Source organism: Ipomoea nil, unplaced genomic scaffold (assembly GCF_001879475.1).
Source record: "Ipomoea nil cultivar Tokyo-kokei standard unplaced genomic scaffold, Asagao_1.1 scaffold2403, whole genome shotgun sequence".
NCBI classification, from domain to species: domain Eukaryota; kingdom Viridiplantae; phylum Streptophyta; class Magnoliopsida; order Solanales; family Convolvulaceae; genus Ipomoea; species Ipomoea nil.
In genome coordinates, this window is record NW_017618831.1 from 1,799,496 (window position 1) to 1,820,496 (window position 21,001).

The following is a 21,001-nucleotide window of genomic DNA, read 5'->3' on the forward strand; positions in this document are numbered from 1 at the left end:
TGAATTTTTAATATACTAAAAATGAATAATATTAGTGATCCACATTGCAATTTAAACCATAATTTGCAGAGGAGATTGGTGGCATCTTTAAAATTAGTTTATACTTTGCCAAAGTATGAGCTTTCAAAAAAAAAAAAAAAACTAAGTATGATACTGTCACAATAGCTTATAGCTTCAAGGAAAATGATAAGTGTATACAAAGTGCAATTGAAGGCTAGATGATTTGGATGGGTTGGTACACTAGTGCAATTTCTACAATTAAGCAGAAGAACAGATTGCCAAAAACATTCCTTCCAGTAATAACAAAAGCACAGCCACCCAACCCCTGTTTTAAGTATTGATTGCTTGATAATTCCTTCACTATTTTCTCATCTGTGTGAAGAGTTGAGATGGGGGTCTTGCAGCAGCTGAACTGTTACCAAATGCAGAGAAGCCTGCAGCGCCTTGTTGGCTGCTAAAACCTCCAAACCCACCACCTATATATCATTTGTCATAGCAAAATCAGAAATAAGTTAAGCAGGGAAGTAATCGTGTGGATGGAAATTAGGCATCATCATAGCAACACACACACCCCATCAAATCATGTAAAAAATAGTTTTATCAAATTAAATATTAACTCTCTCTTCTAGGCCCATATATTCTCTCCACAATGCTTATACCATGGACCAGGGTTCATGTAGCAACATGGTCCCCCTATAGAAGTTCATTTTTAATATACTACATGTTTAGTTTTAGTATATTACAAGTTCAGTTTTACTTGCAATATACTAAAAATGAACCTGTAGTATATAAAAAATGAAGCTTTATCAAGGTCCACCTTGCAAGGTGGGGACCCCTAAGGTGCACAATGATATAATTTGGCTTATGCACTTTGAGTAGGAAATTCAGTTTTCAGGGAGGAGAATGCCAATTTTCAGACCCACTGAAATAATCATCCCCAACAAAACAAGACTAACACAGCTGAGAAATTACAACATACCGGCAGCAGCACCAAAAGCACTTGCAGTTGGGGTTGCAGCAGCAGAGAATCCACCAGCCCCTGTTGCTGCAGCAGCAAACCCACCAGCCCCAGCGGCACCAGCGAATCCACCGCCAGCAGAAGCTAAATTAGAAAATCCACCACCCACAGCCGAGACCCCACTAAACCCACCTCCAAAACTGCCACCAGAATTGTTGCTTATAAAATTGGTACCAAAACCACTCGCAGATGCAGAACCACTTGCAGCTAGTCCAGCACCGAACTGTCTTGACTGTCCAAAAGCACCAAGGACAGATCCCAAAGCATGCTGTCCTGATCCAATTTGGGATGGTTGACCAAACCCACCTCCAGTAGGAGCTTGACTTACATTACTGGTAGTAAAGCCACCAGAAAAGCTACCAAGGCTTGGAGGCTGTGGTGGCTGTAGTGATGGGAAACTAAAAGATGCTGGTCTAAATAGCTCACCACTAGGAGCTGTCATTGTGAAGGTAGAGCTTGTTGGAGTTGGGGTTTTATTAGACAATGAGGTACCAAATATATTAGGCTTTGCAGCAGCTACAGTAGTGGAACCTCCAATTCCAAACCCAGCTAGGTTGCCTAATGTCTGCTCAGTTGCCTGATTGGTCTCAGGAGCTACCTCTTCCATCTCATCCTCGTCAATGAATGCATCAGTATTCTCATTATTTCCTCCACTGGGATTTTGAGAAGTTGATACAGCTGCCAATGGAGAAACAGCTGCATCAAATGACTGTTCCTGTTTCGCATTCAATCCCACACCCAAGGTAGGACTTGAAAGGCTAGCTGAGCTCATCTGACTTCCAGATTGTAAGTTTGCTGAATGTCCATTTATTGATGATGGTGTTGTTGCAGAATTTGTATCATCTTTTGAACCAATATTGGAAGTAGGGAATAGAGACAATGATTTAGGATCAGATTTTTTACTCTCTGGAGTAATGGGTGATGAGCCCACTTTCTGAGAATTCGGAAAGTGAAAGGCAGAATTTGTTTGAGAAGCACCTGACGACTGAGATAGTGAGATCATTTGATTGGAATCAGAACTGGCTTTCAAAATGGATGAAAATTTATCTGGTGTTAGTTCACCTGATGAGGTTGGTGTATTTGCTCCTGGTGAAGATGTGGAAGATATTGATGGTAAACTGACTTTTGCAGGTGAAGGGGAACTAAACAATGTAGTAGACGTTGATGGTAAATTGAATTTTGAGACTGATGGGGAACTAAATGATGAAGAAGATAGTGACGGTACATCGCATTTTGCAGGTAACGAAGAACTCACAGATTGAACAGAAGTAGATATTGAGGTTCCACCAGCCTGACTTCTATTTAGCACAATTTCTGAGGCCATAACATTCCCAGGGAGGTTAAATGCTGGATCAGTAACAGTTGCAGGAGAGAAGGAAAAGCCAGAACTAGTCTTTAATTCAGTTGGCATAAATCCTCCTGCTATCGGTACATTCTTCTGATCTCTGACTGTTAAATTGGTATCAACTAGCTGTCTACCATCAGGGTTCTGACTGTCCAGGGAAACCTTCAGTGGTATTGGAGACTCTGATCGCAAAGTAGAGTTTGTCATCAGATGTGGTTTGGTTTCAGATTGCTGAATGAATTTTGATTGACCTAGTGCCAAATTCCCAGTAAGAGTGTTGCTGGTTGAATTTTCATTAGTTAATTTGCCACTTTCCCTAGAAATGCTTTGACCAGAAACAGTTGACTTGGTTTGAGCCAGCGGTGAAATTGAAAAATTTCTCGCTGATGAAAGTTGCTCTGCAGGTTTTCCACGGCCATCAGCCCATTGGGAAGAAGTGGGACCTCTACTAGATAGTTCTCCTGAGATGTCTGGAAATCCTGGATTATTTCCAGTAAAGTTATTAATCACAGCTATTAGAGTTGGAGAAAAATAACAGAGAAGATTCTTTTATGGAGGCAAGGCTAACCAGTGCTTTTGAATTGTTGAAAAGACGTTGAAGATGCCAGTGGTGAAATTGAAAAATTACTAGCTGATGAAAGTTGCTCCGCGGGTTTTCCAAGGCCACCAGCCCATTGGGAAGAAGCGGGACTTCTACTAGATAGTTTTTCTGAGATATCCGGAAATCCTGGATTATTTGCAGTAAAGTTATAAATAAAAGCTACTATAGAGTTGGAGAAAAATAACAGAAGATTCTTTTATGGAGGCAAGGCTAACCAGTGCTTTTGAATTGTTGAAAAGAGGTTGAAGATGCACCATAGAGATTTGAGCCAGCGGCGGCTGATCTATCATATGACTGAGAATTGAGCTGCTGTTTATCAGCTGACAAAGATGCTCTACTTGCACTTACCTTCTGGTGATCTTCTCGCAGGAGAATTCTTTTTACAGTTGTCTTGGAAGGCTCAAAACTAGCCCAGCTCTGCATGAAGAGCAGTAAGATTGGCACAGTAAAAATATATTATATATTTTTGTATTTTAAAAATATTTATACGTATTACAGTATTAAATAATTATTAAAATAACATTCTTTATAAGTGCTCATCTATCTGTTCATTGTATTTCTTATTCATCAACTAGTTGGAAAGAGGTGCATTTGGTATACTATGTATATACATAGGCGCATTAGTGATGGTTAACAGATATCCTAGAATTAGTCCATCAAAACAATATTTCATTATTCAAAATGATTATGGATAATTGGATATAGAGGATATTACCCGATCCAAAGAATCTCGACGCCTCCTTGCTGTTTCTGGTTCAGAACTCTTTGCTGCATCCGTTTGCTTTCTCCAGGACTGCTCTTTAGCAGCAAAAGAAACAGATCTTTCCTTGTTCAATGGGGTACTCAAAACCATTTCCTTAGCTGGAGTGCTGTAAGCAGTGTCATCATAGGACAGTCCAATTGTTTCAAACAATTCCTTTCTAACATTACGCCTGTCTGTAGAAGAATCTATGTTCAAATCACTCATAAGTTTTGAGAGGCTTCCAGAGAGCTGCTCTGCTACTGCTAGTTGTGCATTCACTGTGTCACGTAAGCTGTGCAAGGACTGGACATTCCTGAAGTGCAAATAACATGACATATTCATGTCAAAACTATCCACATATTCATTCATTTATTTAATTTTTGTTTGTCTTCAAGCACCATTTTAGTTTTCCGCATAAGGAACATAGATTTACTTGAGCAAATAAAGAAAATGTCAAAACTAAAATGCTTTCTTTACATTGCCTGATAAAGACATAAAGTAGAAGGGTGTTACTAACTTGAGATAAAGTTAAGCATCTTCAGAAGACTAAGGAGACATTAACCATCTTACCTTCCTTGCCCATGCTTGCTTTGGGAAGCTCTACGATTCATTTGCATCCCATCACTTCCACCAAAAGTATTTAGTTCAAGAATGTTGAAGTGCCTTTCCAACTCAATGAGTTGATTGGTTAAGACCTGAAAAATGAAGAATGTAAGAACATCATGAAATCTTAAAAGGAGGGATTTATCATCCTGAAAATTCAAACCCTTATCACCTTGTTCATATCTCTTATATGTTCCTGCTTCAAGTCAAGTTCAGAACTTAATTTCTGGCGACTCCAGAGATCCAAATATCGGCTATCAGTGGCCTGCTTGAGAATGCCCTCCATGTATACTTTCTTTGCCAAAACTGAAAATTTTATGCAGACGTAAACTAATTTCAAAGAGATTCAAATATTTATTTGCCAAAAAACAGAAACACAAATAATCTTGTCTGAATTCAGGCACATCAAATGGATATTAATATACAAAAGTTTCATGACTATGCTAAAAAATTTTAGATTATAGATGCATATCATCATTTAAGCGTTAGAATTCATTCTACCAGTAAGCAATCTATCCAACAGGAGCAATGAAAAACTGTAAAGAGTAATCTTAATTATAATAAAGCCATATTGTGAAAATTAAATGTTGATATTAATAGTTAAATGTTGGTATTAACAACATTTAATTTTCACAAGACCATATGGTGTATATATATATATATATATATATATATATATATATATATATATATATATATATATATATATATTTATATATATATATATATATTTATTTATTTATTTATTAACTTATTAATTTATGTTATTAATATTATTAATTTTCTTTTTTATTACTATTATTATTATTATTATTATTATTATTATTATTATTATTATTATTATTATTATTAGTGTTATTGTTATTATTGTAATATATATATGAATATGAATATGAATATGAATTGCAACTATGTTGATATTAGGTTATGTATTTTTTAATAAATAATATTATTATAATGTTGTCCAATATTCATTCCGTGCATCGCATGGGTAGCATACTAGGAGTAGACATACTCAAGATCAAATATGTATACTGCTAACTGCGATTAATAATAGTAACTTTTTGTATCATACTATTTTCAATTATTAAATTAAATATTGTAAGTACAATATCATAATTATTTTGTCATATACTTAATAAAAATGTAATTTTAAACAATTAAATTGTGGTTCATGTTTTCTTCTTCTGTACTTCAAATACCATTATTAAAAACATTTTTTACCTATTCTAACATTACAAACAAATCTTTAATATTTAGTCCGTGCATCGCACGGGACAATACTAGTAATAAAAGATTACAGCACTGGCTGTCGAAGCATGACGGACAGCCATGGCCGTGGCCGCCACCCTCGTTCCAAACGGCCTTGGGCGTCATCCGTCACGCTTTGACAGCACCGGCTGTCCGGCGAGGACAACTAGTGCTGAAATATATATTTTTAAATTTCTTTAATTTTTTAGATTTTCTTAATTTCTAATAAATAAATTTAAAAATTTAAAAAAATAAAAATTATTTAAAAAGACACATGTCAAATTTTTAGAGAAGTAACCAGCTAAATAGATCAGTTTGGACTTAATTGAACAATTTTACAAGTTTAAGGGATTTGAATGAAGCTTTTTTGACTTGGGGGACCAATTGTACTATCCACTCGACTTAGGGGCTAATTTGACCCTTTTCCAATTACTAAAAAAAAATAAAAAATTACAATGAACACCGACTTTCAATCCAAAACACTAAACATAAAAATGATACTTAAAATAATATTTTGACTTGGTGTGTTGAAAAAAAAAAAAAAAAAACTCCTCTTTTTATTTTTTATTTTTCAAAACACTGCTATTATAAGCATACTAAATTATTAAATAAAAGTTAAATAAGGCTTTGTTTGGCACACTAAACTTAAAATCTAGCTGAAAGTTGATAATTGAGCAATAAGTTAATAAGTTAATTAATTGAAACTAAAGTATTTTGTAAAATTAGATTTTTTATGTGTGTTGTGCGAATGAGATAATGTCCAATGTTTATTTCTTTTGTTCATAAGGGTAGTTTTCAATCATATCTAAAGTCTCTTTGGTCCATCCCTTGGTAACGTTTTGGTCACATATCTTGCACAATTAATTTTGACTGTGTGATACAAACTTTATGTAGAGAGATGCAACATTCTGTAGTGTGTTCTTTCGAAAATAAGGACAGAACATAGCTGAAATTCTGGTCTCACATGTATAGAAAGAGTTTCTTGGGACAAATGTTGAAATGTGTAACATGCCTTGTTTAGTAAAATTAGATAGCTTAATCAAGCACCAATTACATATTAGAATTCATCTTTCTAATTTTCCTAATGTGTGTATGCGGGTAGTTGTAAGACAATTTGTGATCATCCACTCATCTATTAGAATTAATGTGATAGACTATGACTATGTTTGACAACTTAACTGAAAAGTAGTCAAAAACTGAAAAGCTATAAACTTAGAAGCTGAAAAATGAAGAGTTGTTAAGCTAGCTGATTATGCTTAAAAGTGTTTGGTAAAATTAGCTTTTTGATAAGATAATAAATGTAAAAAGACTAAAAAGAAATCTTCATAAAATTTAAATAGTTTTAATTTTAAATAGGATTGTTTACATATTAAAATTTAAGATTTTGAAGTGTAAAGATTTATAGAATCTTATAAAACATTATAGAACTCATATGATTATATAGAATTTTAGGGTGGATTTTAGAGATATAATCATAGTCATACAATCAAGTAAATCTCCACCGTACATTGAGGAGGTAGAATAAATATAAATAACATCGTGGGCTCATTTTGTAACAATTCAATTGGTCCTAGTAAGTTAATATAGCTTAATCATCAGTATGTACCTTTTACTGTCTTATCAAGGAGGAGCTGGATCTCTCCTTGCCGCTCATCCATTATTCCCTGCAATTTGAAGATGAAAAAGAATTGGGATTCAAAACCATAACTGAAACATAGGCCTTTATTTGCATGGTGAACCGCATATTTCCTTGGCCTCCACATGCCACCATGAGCATTGTGGACCATAGTCCAGAATACGTACGGGTCACCTCCTTGCTCTCTTGGAAAAAATGAGACATGTTTTCAACAATGTGATGATCTTATAAACAAATAGTCAAAGACAGACTCCAAAGTTGCATAGAGGATATTGAAGTAATGAAATATGAATTTCTATGTAAAGTTCTATCTATACAATTATTATGAGTAAAAGTAGAAAGATATTTTTTAAATTAATAAAATAAAAGCTTACCCTCCACAGCCTGCACCTATCAGAAAGAGCCTGTATGCCTTTTTCTAAATTTATAACTGAATTCTTCTGGCTAGCAATGGATGCATTCATAAAACCCCCTTCACCTTCTATCCCTTCTAGAAGGTCATCCAGTTTTCTGGCCATTTCTTCAACCTGAAGAAAGGTGTAAATATAACTATGCACATGTCTCAATCCTCAACCATATGTAAAGAGGTAGAAACTAATAACTCTGCAAGAAACATAACATGATGAAGGCACATTAAAGCAAAGATAAATCTGATACACTGAGATGCTCAGTAGGCAGTAATTTAGGAAATACCACAAAGAGAACAATATCTCAATTACCAGCATATAAGATGACTATAAAGGATATGTAGGTAAAACATTTTTTTTATACATGTTAAGACATAAATCCAAGAGCTTGATCTGAAAGGGTAATATTATCCCCGAATGCTATTCCCAACAATAATCAACAATGAGATCAATAGAATCAGAACAAAGTAACGGTGCTTAGCTTTCCTGCCATAGTTTAAAGGGTACTTCTTGCAACTCTCACACAGCAAAAGGCGTACAAAAATGTCAACAGTAAAAGTTAGGGGTCAAATGATATATGCTAACATGGGATAACAAAGTACCCAAGCAATTTATTTTAATGGATCATAAATAACTTACACTGCGAAACTGCTTGGACGGTATTCTTTCAGAAGTATCTCTTGCAGGTTGAAGCTTTGAAGGCTTTTGCAATGAAATGTTTTGCTGCAACGAAGATGATGACTTAATGCTCTCAGCCCAAGGCATGACTTTTTGCTTAGAAGAATCAACTGAGGTTGAGTGGGCCTGAGTCCACGGAGAACTTTGGGGATGACCTCCAGATAAAGAGAGCGTAGTTCTATCAGAATTACCTGCAACTTTTTGTTGAATGTTACCAAAGGAAAAAGGAGATCTTTCATCACCTTTTAGGGTGCCAGCAAAAGATGCGGCATTAGAAAAACCAGTTGATTGTGTCCTCCCTTGCACCCCCATAGGATGTTCTGTTTGCATACTTTTTCCAAATGATTGGCTGTAATTGTTTGAGGTTTTCACTGAATCAGAACCAATACTAGTCTTGGCTTCAACTGTTGTATGAACTGCTTTCATCCTTAAACTGTTGCCTAGAGTTTCTGGATTTGCAGGTTGAGATGCATTCACTGATGAATGTTTCAAATTTTCATCTTGTATCCCAAACATAGGTGATTGCAATCCAACCCTATCTTGGCTTAGCTTCATAACAGGGAGTTTATGCTGATCCTCGCTCCCTAAGTTCAGAAGTGGTTTGGGCCCCTGATTGCTGGTCCTAATAGCATCTTGGGAAAGCACAGATGGCGGGGTCCCTGAAGCAGAACCTATACTAGTCTTGGCTTCAACTGCTGAATGAACTGCTTTCATCCTTAAACTGTTACCTAGAGTTTCTGGGTTTGCAGGCTGAGATGCATTCACTGATGAATGTTTCAAATTTTCATCTTGTTTCCCAAACATAGGTGATTGCAATCCATCCCTATCTTGGCTTGGCTTCATAACAGGTAGTTTATGCTGATACTCACTCCCTAAGTTCAGAAGTAGTTTGGGTCCCTGATTGCTGGTCCTAATATCCTCTTGGGAAAGCACAGATGGCTGGGTACCCTGTTGAGCAACTCCTGCAGCTTTTATATCTGATTCGCTTATATTTAGTTCTTTAGATTTCATCCCCGTGCCTTCTACATCTTTTTTCTGAACTTCAGAAGCAACATGATCAGATAGCACCACTGTAGAAGTATGCTCTTTTTCATCAGAACAGGTAAAGATTGGTGATGTAGCAGAGGCACCTGCAGCACTACAGAGTAATTGTTCCAAATTCTTGAGAAAAATATGCTTTGTATCACAATGGAGGCTAGCAAAAGTAGCAATGCCACCAAGGCAAATGAAAATATAATGAAATTACAAGTACAAGAATGGCGGAGTACCTAGCAAAGTGAAAAGCTGAAAGCCTTCCATCACCAGCAAGACATAGAAAAACACAGCAGGGTGAAACCTCTTTTTCTTCTTCACCAAGCAACAGTTTGAGTCCTTTCTGTTGGGAAATCTTGTCAATGGCAAGCCCCAAGACCAAAATATCATCTCCACATTCTGAAACACCAGAAAATAAAGCAAAAGTAACATTGATATTAGACAACTGTAGGAAAAAAAGTTTCAAGGAGCAAATGGAGAGCCCAAAGAGGCAAAACACTTGATTCAGAAAACATAAAAAGTGGCCCCAGCCCTAAAAAAACATTATTCCAATCGATCTAGTTAAAATCATTATTTAACCAACCTAGACATTTTACATTCTTTCACTTTTGTAGGTTACATACTCAGATTAAGCACTGCGAATATATCAGATTGAAAAGTAAGATTTCATCAGGTTTTCAATATTATTTCCGAGAAAGGGGGAGAGAGAAGACCTTAAATAGATGGCATCAGTAGTGCATTTAAACTCTTCAGTTTACTGTAAAGAAATTCCTTTAGATAGGCTACGGATAGTAAAGGGATTCGGGAACAAAACATACTCCATCTAACATCTAACATTGTGAATTGACCAGAATTAAATTTCTTTATGAGAATCCAACATTCCATGCAAGCCCAGAACACCTCATTCTGTTCATTAAAAAAAACTCATTGAGATGCAGAAGTCGATCAAGATAAAAATATATAAATCATTTTTAGATTACAGACTTGTTTGCTTGAGGTTCCATGCACATACTTCTATCTCACACTTACAATTTGTTTTATACTCCATGATTGCTGTTTAAGATTATGTTGTACTTTCAGAATCAGAACCGAGACAGACTAAAAGTGTATCTATACTATGTTAGCTTAGATCTCATGTGAAGAGAGAGAGGAATGTCATATCATTAATTCATTATACAGCTAATTACTCCGTAGCATTTAATGGAGACCCAAGTCGTGGACAAATTGCACAAGTACACCCTTGCAATATAAAACCAATCTTCTTCAATGATTCACTCCCTTCAACTACTAGTAAAGGATACCAGTATTAATAGCCTGTTAACAACTTTTACTTATCAAAAAAGTCATGTCAAAACATTTATTTCACTTTGATGATCAAACGGAATCCCCAAAAATTCACTTTTACTGTCTTTCAAGACTACAGTGTTTAGCAAAGAACAAAGGAGGAAGAGCCAGGCACTAAGTGAAAATAAAAATTAATAAATAAATAAACAATTCCAATCCAAATATGACAGAAAACAAACTTCAACAATGTAAGTCATTCTGAAAGAAAATATGATCACCTTGAGCCTCAATTTTTGGAGACCAACTATCATTCAGAATTTCAATCATTGCAGCCTCATTTGTCCCCTCACCTACTGACCAACCAAATAATAAAATATGCTGCTCCAGATTCTTTCTATTGGCAACAAATGCAAGCCCACTGCATAATCGAACAAGGACTCAATGAGCAAAACCATTTGGACAACAGTACAAGAGCAAAGAAAATATATAGCAAATCACTAAACATGTCCTAAAGCAATAGGGTAAAAAGAAATACAATATCAGTTGGACATATGTCTACCAGTGATATAGGATGAAAATAAATGCAAAATCAGCTGCATATTTCTTAATGGTGAAAAGGGTTCCAACTCTGTGAAATATAGAAATATTCCCTTTGTCTGAACTAAGTCATGTTACTTTCATTTGTTCCATCCCAAACTGTTGCTCAATTTCCTAGAAAAGATTTCATTGAAGTATAGATCTTAGGCACACATAATGTCAGACTCTTGGGAAGTAATTTAGTCATTGAAAAATAAAAATTAAGGCAAATTAGTAGAAGCTGAATTGTGAAAATTAAAGCATTTTCTAGCCCTACCTAACTGGTAGATTAGTTCAGCATAGTTCTAAGATGGGCTATAGTAAACTTGATGCATCCAAACAGCTCAAGAAGAGATCTTAAACTTCAAAAACTAAAACAAATAAATACATACTGATTATCTAAATAGCTAAAGAAGAGATGAGGTCCACTAGCGAAAGGAACAGCATCAGAACGAAAATCTGAAAACACATTAGTGAAGGACTGAATAACTGGCTTGGAGGAGTCCTGAAATTGGAAATTTGCAATTCAATTATTAATACATTGCTTGATATTTTATACAAGCAAAACCATCTAAGAATAGATAGCATCAGTCAAAATCATTTTAAGAATAAAATACAACATTATTGCTAGTTTGCTACAATATCGTTAAAAACTTCTATGAAAGAAGTTAATGTTTAACAGCAACAGAGACTGCATATTGAAGCTGCAATAATAGGTCATGTTGTTTGGAGAAGGTGTTTTGTTGTGCCTGGAAAACATTATATTCTGCCTTGATCAATACAATACCACCATAGAAAAGAAGAGTTTGTTGTGTTATGCAGCCTCTCATCACAATACTACCTAAGTTTGAGAAATTGCATTTCCTGTTGTCAACATAAGAGTCTTTTATCTCCTATGAATACAAAGGCATGTACTCTTATGCATACTACAAGAACAAGATAATATTTGCAATATAACTATATTCTCAGATCACATCTTTATACATATTAGCTTCTGCTACTAAGGCGGGTGGTGGCTCGCTACCGGCTGGACCTTCAAACCTTAAGTTCTTCAATTCCTTATTATTCAACAAATACCTAAAGGGTATTTCTACCATTAGCTATTTCATTATGGCCTCATAAGAGTTCTGGACACAAATGCACTAAAGCTTCCATAACACATTAGTATAAAATGAATCTAATTATGTATGTAATGAAATAATTAGCATAATTTACATAAAATGGTTTCATTTGAGAGTAACTCAACTTATCTCCAAAAAAAAATAGCATCACATGTTGCAAGCAAGAACGTGTTAGTATGTTACACTGATTTTAAAGGGCATTCTCTTCAAATTAAATCAAACTGATGAAATTCTTTACTCACATCATCAATTTTACCATTCTTGCCTGTGATGACTTGCAAAGCATAAGTTTCCTCACCATCATCATTAACTTGAATGCATCCTAGCACAATACTATCAGGCCGAACCCATCTGACAGCATCCACTAATTCAAACAGCATAGTATAGCATGAGAGCACATTACATTTAGAGATTAATTTTCAAAATGTGAATTAGAAAACCTATTAAAAAATGACAGAAATCTTTACAGGCATTATACAAATTGGTAAAGCTGGGCATGGAACACAACATGAAAAAGCTAATATGTATCTGCTCCATAAATGCCTTTCTTACTGAATTAAATCAATTAATACAACCTTATATATATATATACAGACACAACCTTATGCACACATGTGTATATATATGTATATATGCGCGTAAGTATGACTATTCATGAGGCTCAAAGGAACTTGGGATTAATCTCACAACCTTGATCAAAGAGAGAAGTTGCCCCTATTATGTCTATCCCAAGTTGCAAAAGAACATGTGAGATCTATGGGAATCTCATAATGCTAAAATCATCAAAATACTAAAAGACCATAGCCATGAATGCTAATCAAATTTGGAATACCTCTAATAACAGACTCAGCATCAGAATCGCTAAGCATTAACTTGAATGATGGCTCCAAGCTTAACTTTTCCTCAAACCGTGATGACAGGATGCTAATGACATTGTTCCTTGCCACAGCAACACAATCACCATTGGCACTCCATCCAACTGTCAAAAAGCAATAAAGTTACTGAGTACTGGTAGCAGGGCACAGATCATCGCATTATGTGCAAGTCCACAGAGACACACACAACCAAAAGGCAAAAGTAAAAGAAAATAAAAGTAAAAAGCTCTCTTGTCTTCATGATATTCCAGATAAATTTGCAATCACTTTTCAACATTATAAAATCCATACAGCAGTCTGCCTATGAAACCGAACATTAACTGGTGCTTGGTATGCAAGAATGAGTATGGAATGTAGTTATGATTCTGGATTTCAAATCCATTTTGTTGCTTGGTACAAAAGAATGGAATCAGAGAGACATTCGCAATCCAAATTTTCTTCACAATTTCATTCGGTCCAAAAATGAACTGAATGCTCATTCCTTATGCCCACTATTCACAATGTCTATTTTACCCATCATCATTCTTATTACTTACAATCATAAATCTTTAATTCACCTTTTACCTACTATTGTTACCAGTCATTTAAATCCAAATTCTTTTAAGTTATTCCTTTGAAATTCAATTTTTATGATTTTTTAAAATATTTTTTTTACCTTTCATTCACATATATTTTTCTATAGGTACTACTAGTTTATGGAGTTATATAAGAATTTCACTTTTACTTCTTCTTTTTTTGTGTGTTCATGGATATCTGTATCTCTTCTAAATTTTAATTGAATCATAAGATTAATTCTAGTTTAGTTCTCATTAATTCTTTTCAAAGTATTATGCATTAAGAGGGCATTTTGACTTTCAGAAATAACTTTCATTTTATTCCAACCTATACCAAGCGCATAATGAAGAATTAGAGCCCCATTCCATTCTTCACCTATTCTCATACATTGTCTCCATTAATTATGATTTCATTCCATCACACCAAGCACTACACTATAACTTAAGATGTCAATAATTTACATAGGGATACATAAACATACCAGCATCAACATTGTCCATTACATAATTCGCCTGACTTTGACCATGCCCACAATACAGTTTCCCTTCACTTGAAAGAAGGAGATAAATCTTTTCCTCCTTTTTAGCCCATTGCATGTCCTTGATAAAACTTTCGTTGAGGGAAAATGAAAATGATGGTTTTTGCTCCTATTACATTAGGAGAACACTTTTTAGAGAGACAGAAAATACTAGTAAGAAAGCTATTACTCCGTACATAAAATTTTTTTTAAAAAAAAAAACAAAACAAAACAAAAAATACTATTACAAATTCGACAATAAATCACAGTTACCTTGAGGAGCAGGGTGCTAACGGGGAAGAAGTTGATTTCACTACCCACAGTAGCAGCTAGCAAGGACTCATCAGCAGACAAGGCCAATATCGAAACCAATCCGATAGAAATATCCACACTACACGACTCCTGGACAGAGAGCCCCTTCTTCTCATCTTTAATCTCTTTGGCCGACGCCAAAACTTCATTGGTCCTCGCTACACAAAACCCTAAACCCAAGCGCAATGAAAAAGTTAGCAAAACCACTTGCAGTTAGATATACAGAGACTAGAATGCTGACCGTCGGAGTGGGCGACAAAGATGAGGCGAAATCGTTCGGAGACGGCGAGAGGCTGCGAGGGAGGGACCTCGTCCTCAAGATCAAATGGCGAAATGCCGTCGGCTTTAATGGGGACAGGCTCTCCAATTCTGCAAAAGCGATAATCCCTGGAGCCGATTTGATCTCCTTCAATCTCTTCTTCCAATTTGATGATTGCATTGGCGTTTGAGCCGGAGGTTGGAGGCGCCATTTTACACTGCCAATACAAAACGTGAGAGGCGCCGCAACTCAAACCGCTTTCTTCGTACCAATTCCGACAGCTGTGGAATAGAGCGCGCCGAGTATCCTTTTTACGTCGGCGGCGTGAAATACGTCGGCGCCGGGAAGTTCAGTGAAAATAGCTAAAGACCGGGAGGGAAAGGAGGGAACGCAATATATGAAAAGAGCTAGAAGGGGAGCTTCAAGCTTTATTTTGCCGCAGCATATACTGATATACATTCGCACAGTTGGAGGGTGTGTGAGTAAATTCAGTTTTTGGGTAATTGTAAAATTGGGTTTTAGTCATTTAGTTATACTTAAACTTAATTCTAGAATTAATCAATTAATTATTATTCTATACAAATATTTTCTTTTAATTATGTTGTAAGTGCAGTTTTAATTTATAGATTTTGTTAATATTAATAATTTATTTTAAATTTTTAAATTATTAAATAACACATTAGTTATTTTATAAAAGATTCTCAAATTTTTTTTCCGAATCATCATATATACGTTGTTTTTGCGGTCCGTTTGGTTCGCGAAAAAATATTTGAGAAGAAATAAAAATAAAATTCGATTAAAAGTAAATTTCCATGAAGATTACTTACATAGTTACACTGTTTGGTTGGTGAAAAATAAATTACTATAAATATCGATTCTATTGATTGATTGAATTTGAAAATGTAATGCATAATGAGTATACAGATAATAATGGTAATGGTAATTAATAAAAGTTAGTGAGGACATAACTGTCTTACTTGTTTTCCATAAAATGAAAAAACAAAATACCAATAGCAGGTCGTGGAAAATGTTTTCCATTAACCAAACAAAGGGGGAAAAAAATTTTCTTAAATTCATGAAAAATATTTTTATTGGAAAACATTTCCAGTAAACCAAGCATGCCCTTACTGCAAAATAACATCATAAGTTGCACAAAATAGTACTCTAAGTTGCACTTATTTAATAGGCACCAAAATAGTATCCATGCGTTAGTTGCACAAAATACAAACTAAATTGCAAATGTTTAATAGGCACCAAAATAGCAAAATGATAACCGAGTTACATAGTTTAACCATCAAAAAATAAATGTTATCTAAATACTATACATAACACATGCTTTCAATTATTTTGCTTCTTAAATTCAGAATGATATGTTGTTAGTCTCTTTTTTAAAAATTTTTAAAAAAAAAAAAAAAAAAAAAAAAACATGTGACTAACTAATAGCAAATGCTAGATGCTAAACTGAATCTTCCCGTGTGTATTGGCTACTAATTGGTGGAAACTAAATAATTATATGTTTTTTCCATTATTTGCTTCATCTAAAGGTCAATAAAGATAATTATCTCATTCACCCAACTTCAACTAAATTTTAAACCAGCTTTATGATATGGTTTTAAAAAATGATATGCATCTCCAACAAAATACTATACACAAAAATATTGTTTAGATTCATATAGTAATTCACCACATTCACATTTTGTATAAACATCTACACACAATCACTTAACATATTAAAATAACTAAATTGCATATATTACCCATATTTGGTAACATTTTACAAAATAACCAATATGTCCTTTAATAATTTGAAAATTAAAAATAAATTAGTAATGTTAAAATAATCTGTAAGTAATGGATTGAAAATGTCACATTCAACATATATAATTACAAATTTATATGAGAAAATCTGTATAGAGTAATAATTCATAGGTTGAGTATACAATTTAGGTATAATTAATGAGCTAAAATTGTCATTTTCCCATATTTAAACTTGTGACATTTAAGTAGTATAATTCAACCTTATTATAGTGTAAAAATTTAAGTAGTACAATCAAACCTTATTATAGTGTAAATAGTTATAGTTTGTAAACCACAAAATAAAAGTAAATCACAATAAAAATACAGTGTGCAACGACTTCAATCGAGTATGTATTGATAATAATCAAATTTGTGAATTTTTGGCACAAGAATTATGCTTCATATATTCACACGATCACTCATCTCATGACACCCACCATATATATTTTGGGTGTGTTTGGTTCATGGGTTTACACACTAATAATGAAAAATCAAAATCATAGTTAGGGTGTGTTTGGTTCGCACATAGGAATCGGAATCGGAATAGGTATCAAATACTTGGTAATGGTAATGGGTTTTGGTAAAAGTATTTAACATGTTTGGTAGTATGATGGAATGGTAATGGTTACTAGTAGTAGTGCTTGAGAATGAATAAGGGAATGAAACCCTTATTTTATTTGGGTATGAGTTTTTCAATTGATGAGGTATTCGAAACCCATAATAGTGTTCTAAAAACCTATCAACCAAACAACAACAATCACTTTCATACCCATTCCTATGTGCAAAACCCACCAACCAAACACACCCTTAGTGTTTGGTTAGCAACTTTTTAAAACACAACCATGGAGTTTGATTATCCATTCAAGAGTTAATTCTAGCAATGGTCCTCCGGCTACTGCGATTTTTCAAATTGATATTCGATTTTTAATTTGGACGAAAAAGACACTTAACTTTTTAAACACAGTTCCACCAAAGGTCATTCCATCCAATAAGCGTTTGTTGGCCGTTAGTTTAAAGGGCAAATTGGTCTATTCATTATGTTGTGTCTCTTAATTGAAGGGCAATAGGGTAAATTGCTTGATTTTCTGCGTGTTCAAGCTAAATTAAACTAAGCACTAAACTGGCAACATTATATTTTTTTAAAACACTTTATTCCTTTATCGTATCGTATATAACTAAATGCACAAATCGATACGCAGAGTCTTGTTAGTTTGCCCTCGACTAATACTAAACATATAGAGCTTAGAGGAAACACCAGCGTTGGAACAATACCTTAAGGTGATTAATCCGACTAAGTGGGCTAGCCATGTGGGGCTATGGTATTAGTTGTTTTAATAACAATGTATGACCAATAGAGAGAAATTAAAAGATCGAAAAAAAAATATATGATCGAAGATAACTAAGTCGCATGATATTAATATGGATAAGAAAGCACTATAACATTATGATCCTAGTCGACGGTAATGAGATAAACGAATATAAGTTGCTCATAAATTGACGAGCTCAAACCAATATATGTTCATATGGGAAGTTGAGCTTGTAATATTGTGATTACAAAATCAACCACATAACCAACTTGGTTGCATTGTCTGAATATTCGTTGTTTTAATAATATACATAAAACTTGTTTACTAATTTTGTAAAGTTCTTTAATTCATGCTAATGCTTGATTATAATTTTAATAATCCAATGATGCTAAGGTGAACATCAAACAATCCAAATAGGAAATTATATTTGTTACATATACGAGCATTGCAGAGAGAGATGAGAGAATATGATTGAAGCCAGCTAAACCACACGGTAATAATAGTAAAAACAAACAGCGTTAGAACGAGAATTAAGGAATGTCAGATCCACAAATATGGTGTTGGAGGTTATAAATTGCATGGTATAAAAGGGGCGTATAGCCAAGGCAATAAACGCAAGCTCTAGCAACAAGAAGAAGACGAATAAAACGCCCCATCTCTATCTGCGCTTCTTCTTGAATAAATAAAGGGAAGGTTCCGGGGGGAGCCATGGGGCGAGCTTGCGCAACCTCAGCGGTGGTGCTCTTGCTGTGTCTCTCCGCCGTAATAGCGGAGGACCCCTACTTGTTCTTCACGTGGAAGGTAACCTATGGCACCATTTCTCCCATGGGCTTCCCCCAACAGGGCATCCTCATTAATGGCCAGTTCCCAGGTCCTATGATCAATTGCACATCCAACAACAACATTATTGTTAACGTTTTCAACGAGCTGGATGAGCCTCTGCTCTTGACGTGGAGCGGCATTCAACAGAGGAAGAATTCATGGGTTGATGGGACTATTGGGACCATGTGCCCTATCATGCCCGGCACCAACTTCACCTACAAGATGCAAGTCAAGGACCAGATTGGCACCTATTTCTACTTCCCCACCACCGGCTTGCAACGCGCGGCCGGCGGCTATGGCCCTATCAATGTCCACAGTCGTGACCTCATCCCGGTCCCGTTTGATTCCCCCGCGGATGAATTCAATGTTTTTATCAGTGATTGGTACAATAAAGGCCACAAAACACTGAAGAAGATTCTTGATAGCGGCCACACCATTGCTAGACCTGATGGGGTTGTGATCAATGGGAAACACGGCAAGGTGGGAGACAAGATCGACCCACTTTTCACCATGGAAGCCGGCAAAACTTATAGGTATAGGGTCTGCAATGTGGGTATGAGGACGTCGGTGAATTTCAGGTTCAAAGGACACACCATGACGTTGGTGGAGATGGAGGGCTCACACACCATACAAAATGTGTATGACTCCCTCGACCTCCATGTCGGCCAGTGCCTTTCAGTTCTTGTAACGGCCGATAAAGAGCCTAAAGACTACTACTTGGTTGTCTCCAGTAGATTCTTTAAGCAAGAGTTTTCCACCGTGGCCATTATTAGCTACGCTAATGGCAACGGTATAACCGCATCCCCGGAACTCCCGCCATCCCCACCGGAAAACACGGAGGGAATCGCTTGGTCCATTAACCAATTCCGTTCTTTCCGGTGGAACCTCACGGCTAGCGCTGCCCGCCCCAACCCTCAAGGCTCTTACCACTACGGTCAGATCAACATCACCCGCACCATCAAGCTCGTCAATTCCAAAAGCTATGTGGACGGAAAGCTTAGATACGCGCTCAATGGCGTTTCCCATATTAACACCGACACTCCACTGAAGCTCGCTGAGTACTTCGGAATTTCCGAGAAGGTTTTCAAGTACGACATCATGGGCGACACCCCACCGGAAAACGGGGAGAAGGTGACTCTCGCCCCCAATGTCGTCAACGCTACATTCCGCAACTTCGTCGAGATTGTGTTCGAGAACCACGAGAAGACCATCCAGACCTACCACCTCGACGGCCACTCGTTCTTCGCGGTGGCGATTGAGGCGGGGAGATGGAGCCCGGAGAAAAGGAAGAACTATAACTTGGTGGACGCGGTGAGCCGACACAGCATCCAAGTGTACCCCAACTCCTGGGCTGCCGTCATGACCACTCTGGATAACGCCGGGATGTGGAACCTGAGGTCAGATATGTGGGAGAGGGCTTACTTGGGACAACAACTCTACTTCAGCGTTCTTTCACCGGAGCGTTCATTAAGGGATGAGCACAATCTTCCAGATAAGCAGCAGCTTTGTGGTTTGGTTAAGGGAATGTCTATGCCACCACCTTACAGCGGCTTCTAAAGGGTATATATGTACTGTAGTGTAGGTGGAGGGGAGGGGTGTACTATGGAGCATTACTCCGGTTAGTTAATGGAGCATTACTCCAGTTAGTTAATGGATCGGAGCATCACTCCGGTTAATGGATGTAAACCTGGCCTTTTTCCTTCACTAAATAAATGACAGAAGGCTTAATTTCCTTAATTACGTTTCTTGAATTTTATTATTATTATTTTTTTTTGTTGAATTTTTTTTTTCTCTCTTACTGCTTTTATGCATCTTAGAGCAAATAGAATATAAAAGAGAAGTTAAAACTATTAGCCCGCCTATCGTGCCTGCTTGGTGCACTTGTGACAGCCACACAAGGCTTGTTACGAGAGCACCCACATCTTTGTCAATAACTCCATTGCAGTATCCACATATGTGGATGCTCTTATGTTGTTTGGGTTGTTGTTAATTGTGCAAATAAATAGAGTAATAATATTGACCTTTTAAATTTAAACTAGACAATTATGAATACCGTAGACTGATTTAGATATTGTAGATTTCACGATTATTATATCACAACAAGGTTTATAAGAAAACGAAAATTATGCCTAAAATTTCACGATACTTGAGCATGACTCCTTGTTAATTGGCGTAAAATTTCTTCATGAATGTAAAAGAAAAATTAGTTTCCTTAACATTGGTGATGCTTGACTAGATTATGGTTTATTTGATTCATTAGTGT

At 35.8% G+C, this 21,001-nt stretch overlaps 2 protein-coding genes across 5 annotated transcripts; one reads left to right on the forward strand and one right to left on the reverse strand.

Moving 5' to 3' along the window:
* Window positions 1–148: 148 nt before the first annotated feature.
* Window positions 149–15,221, reverse strand: LOC109152397 (nuclear pore complex protein NUP214). Of its 4 annotated transcripts, none has more exons than XM_019300056.1 (19): window positions 14,795–15,221; window positions 14,515–14,723; window positions 14,206–14,371; window positions 13,127–13,273; window positions 12,537–12,658; window positions 11,566–11,678; window positions 10,876–11,015; window positions 9,550–9,712; window positions 8,243–9,419; window positions 7,571–7,723; window positions 7,167–7,224; window positions 4,482–4,615; window positions 4,277–4,401; window positions 3,680–4,019; window positions 3,180–3,381; window positions 2,932–3,090; window positions 1,853–2,842; window positions 980–1,819; window positions 149–476 (listed from the first exon to the last, which is right to left on the reverse strand). In XM_019300056.1, the coding sequence occupies exons 1-19, from the start codon at window positions 15,021–15,023 to the stop codon at window positions 361–363; spliced, it is 5,583 nt and encodes a 1,860-aa protein (XP_019155601.1). In that variant the 5' UTR covers window positions 15,024–15,221; the 3' UTR covers window positions 149–360. The 4 variants fall into 4 exon arrangements, with proteins under 4 accessions (XP_019155601.1, XP_019155600.1, XP_019155599.1 ...); XM_019300055.1 differs by having other exon boundaries at window positions 980–1,024; window positions 1,055–2,842; XM_019300054.1 differs by having other exon boundaries at window positions 980–2,842.
* A 3,297-nt stretch (window positions 15,222–18,518) lies between these two features.
* On the forward strand, window positions 18,519–20,475 carry LOC109152203 (L-ascorbate oxidase homolog). The gene has a single exon (XM_019299791.1). The coding sequence runs from the start codon at window positions 18,625–18,627 to the stop codon at window positions 20,293–20,295; it is 1,671 nt and encodes a 556-aa protein (XP_019155336.1). The 5' UTR covers window positions 18,519–18,624; the 3' UTR covers window positions 20,296–20,475.
* Window positions 20,476–21,001: the final 526 nt, after the last annotated feature.

What these genes read in the sequence shown, in the direction of transcription:
- LOC109152397 (XM_019300054.1), bottom strand. Translation starts at nt 15,023, where the DNA reads ATGGCGCCTCCAACCTCCGGCTCAAACGCCAATGCAATCATCAAATTG. An exon ending in CTTTGTCGCCCACTCCGACG is followed by an intron (nt 14,724 to 14,794) that starts GTCAGCATTCTA and finishes GCTTGGGTTTAG; the next exon opens with GGTTTTGTGTAGCGAGGACC. An exon ending in AATGGACAATGTTGATGCTG is followed by an intron (nt 13,274 to 14,205) that starts GTATGTTTATGT and finishes GCTTTTTGACAG; the next exon opens with TTGGATGGAGTGCCAATGGT.
- LOC109152203 (XM_019299791.1), top strand. Translation starts at nt 18,625, where the DNA reads ATGGGGCGAGCTTGCGCAACCTCAGCGGTGGTGCTCTTGCTGTGTCTC.